Raw genomic sequence first — 1,226 nt, forward strand, 5'->3', positions numbered from 1 at the left:
TGGCGGGTCTGGGCTGGGGATTCGAACCCACCACCTTAGGTGTACGTGGCTGGCGCCTTAGCCGGTTGAGCTATAGGCGCCGAGCCTGCCTGGTTCTTTTAAAGGCAGCAAATCTTTCTACTGAATGGATTTACCATAATTTATTTAGCCAGAGCTCTCTTGATGGCTATTTTTAGCTTGTTTCCAGTCTTTTAATGCTGTGGTGTTTGCACACATATTGCAATGGCACTTTGCACATGAGAGTATTCCAGGTAAGGTCTCAGAATGATGAGATCAGAAGGTATGTGCAGTTTTCACGTGACAGAGCCAAACTACTCTTGGTAGAGGTTTACACGCCGCACAGTTTAGGAAAGTGTTTCCCCAAAGCTTGACTCTTTGGTGATTTTGGCCATCAAATGTGTGGCAATTTATAATCCACTGTGGCTTTAGTTTGCTCTTTTCTGTTTTTTGGAAACACCCTCAGTAGAGTGCTGTGGCATCACAGCTCACAGCAACCTCAAACTCTTAGGCTCAAGTGATTGTCTTGCCTCAGCCTCCAGAGTAGCTGGGACTACAGAATCCTGCCACAATGCCTGGCTGTTTTTTAGAGACGGGATCTCACTCTTGCCAGGCTGGTCTGGAACTTCTGAGCTCAAGCAATCCACCCGCCTCAGCCTCCCAGGTGCTGGGATTACAGGTGTGAGCCACCAGCCGGCCCTGCTTTAATCGGTGGGGTTTGGAGTCTTTTCAGATGTTTAAGAGATATTCATATTTCTTTCTCTTTAGCTTTTTTCCATTTGGGGTTTTGGTCTTTTAGCAAGTCATAGGAGCTCCTTCCCTTTTGCTGTGTGTAACAAATATTCAGAGTATCTTTTAAAAAATGTATCTTCCAAGGAAGTCAGAAGAGGGGCTCAGCTTGAGTTTGATGTCAGGGCGGGGTGCACAGGGTGGAGGAGGGCAGACACTTCACGGTCAAGGACACCCTGAAGTTCATCCTCATTCTGAGGCAGGGACGGTCGGGGGCGCCTGGGTCGTTTCTACAGCTCACTGCTCTCCCTCCACCACGTGTGTGTCCCCAGCTCCTGTGCTCCTCCGTGCAGAGGGCCCTGTTTGAGGAGGAGGATCACGTGAAGAAGCTGCAGCAGAAGGTGGCCGCCCTGGAGAAGCGCAACCGGCAGCTCCGCGAGCGGGTCAAGAAGGTCAAGCGGTCCCTGCGGCAGGCGCGGAAGAACGGCCGCCACCTGGAG

General features: G+C 50.9%; 1 protein-coding gene across 1 annotated transcript in view; it reads left to right on the forward strand.

The window, feature by feature from the left end:
* The window catches only part of CCDC3 (coiled-coil domain containing 3), a 78,938-nt gene that overhangs the window by 75,021 nt on the left and 2,691 nt on the right, over nt 1-1,226 (forward strand). Inside the window, exon 3 of the mRNA XM_003786885.2 lies at nt 1,059-1,225. Coding sequence (XP_003786933.1) covers nt 1,059-1,225 — 167 coding nt within the window. The remainder of the gene's footprint in view (nt 1-1,058; nt 1,226) is intronic.

This window comes from Otolemur garnettii, unplaced genomic scaffold (genome assembly GCF_000181295.1).
Source record: "Otolemur garnettii isolate 467f Iridium unplaced genomic scaffold, OtoGar3 scaffold00019, whole genome shotgun sequence".
NCBI lineage: Eukaryota > Metazoa > Chordata > Mammalia > Primates > Galagidae > Otolemur > Otolemur garnettii.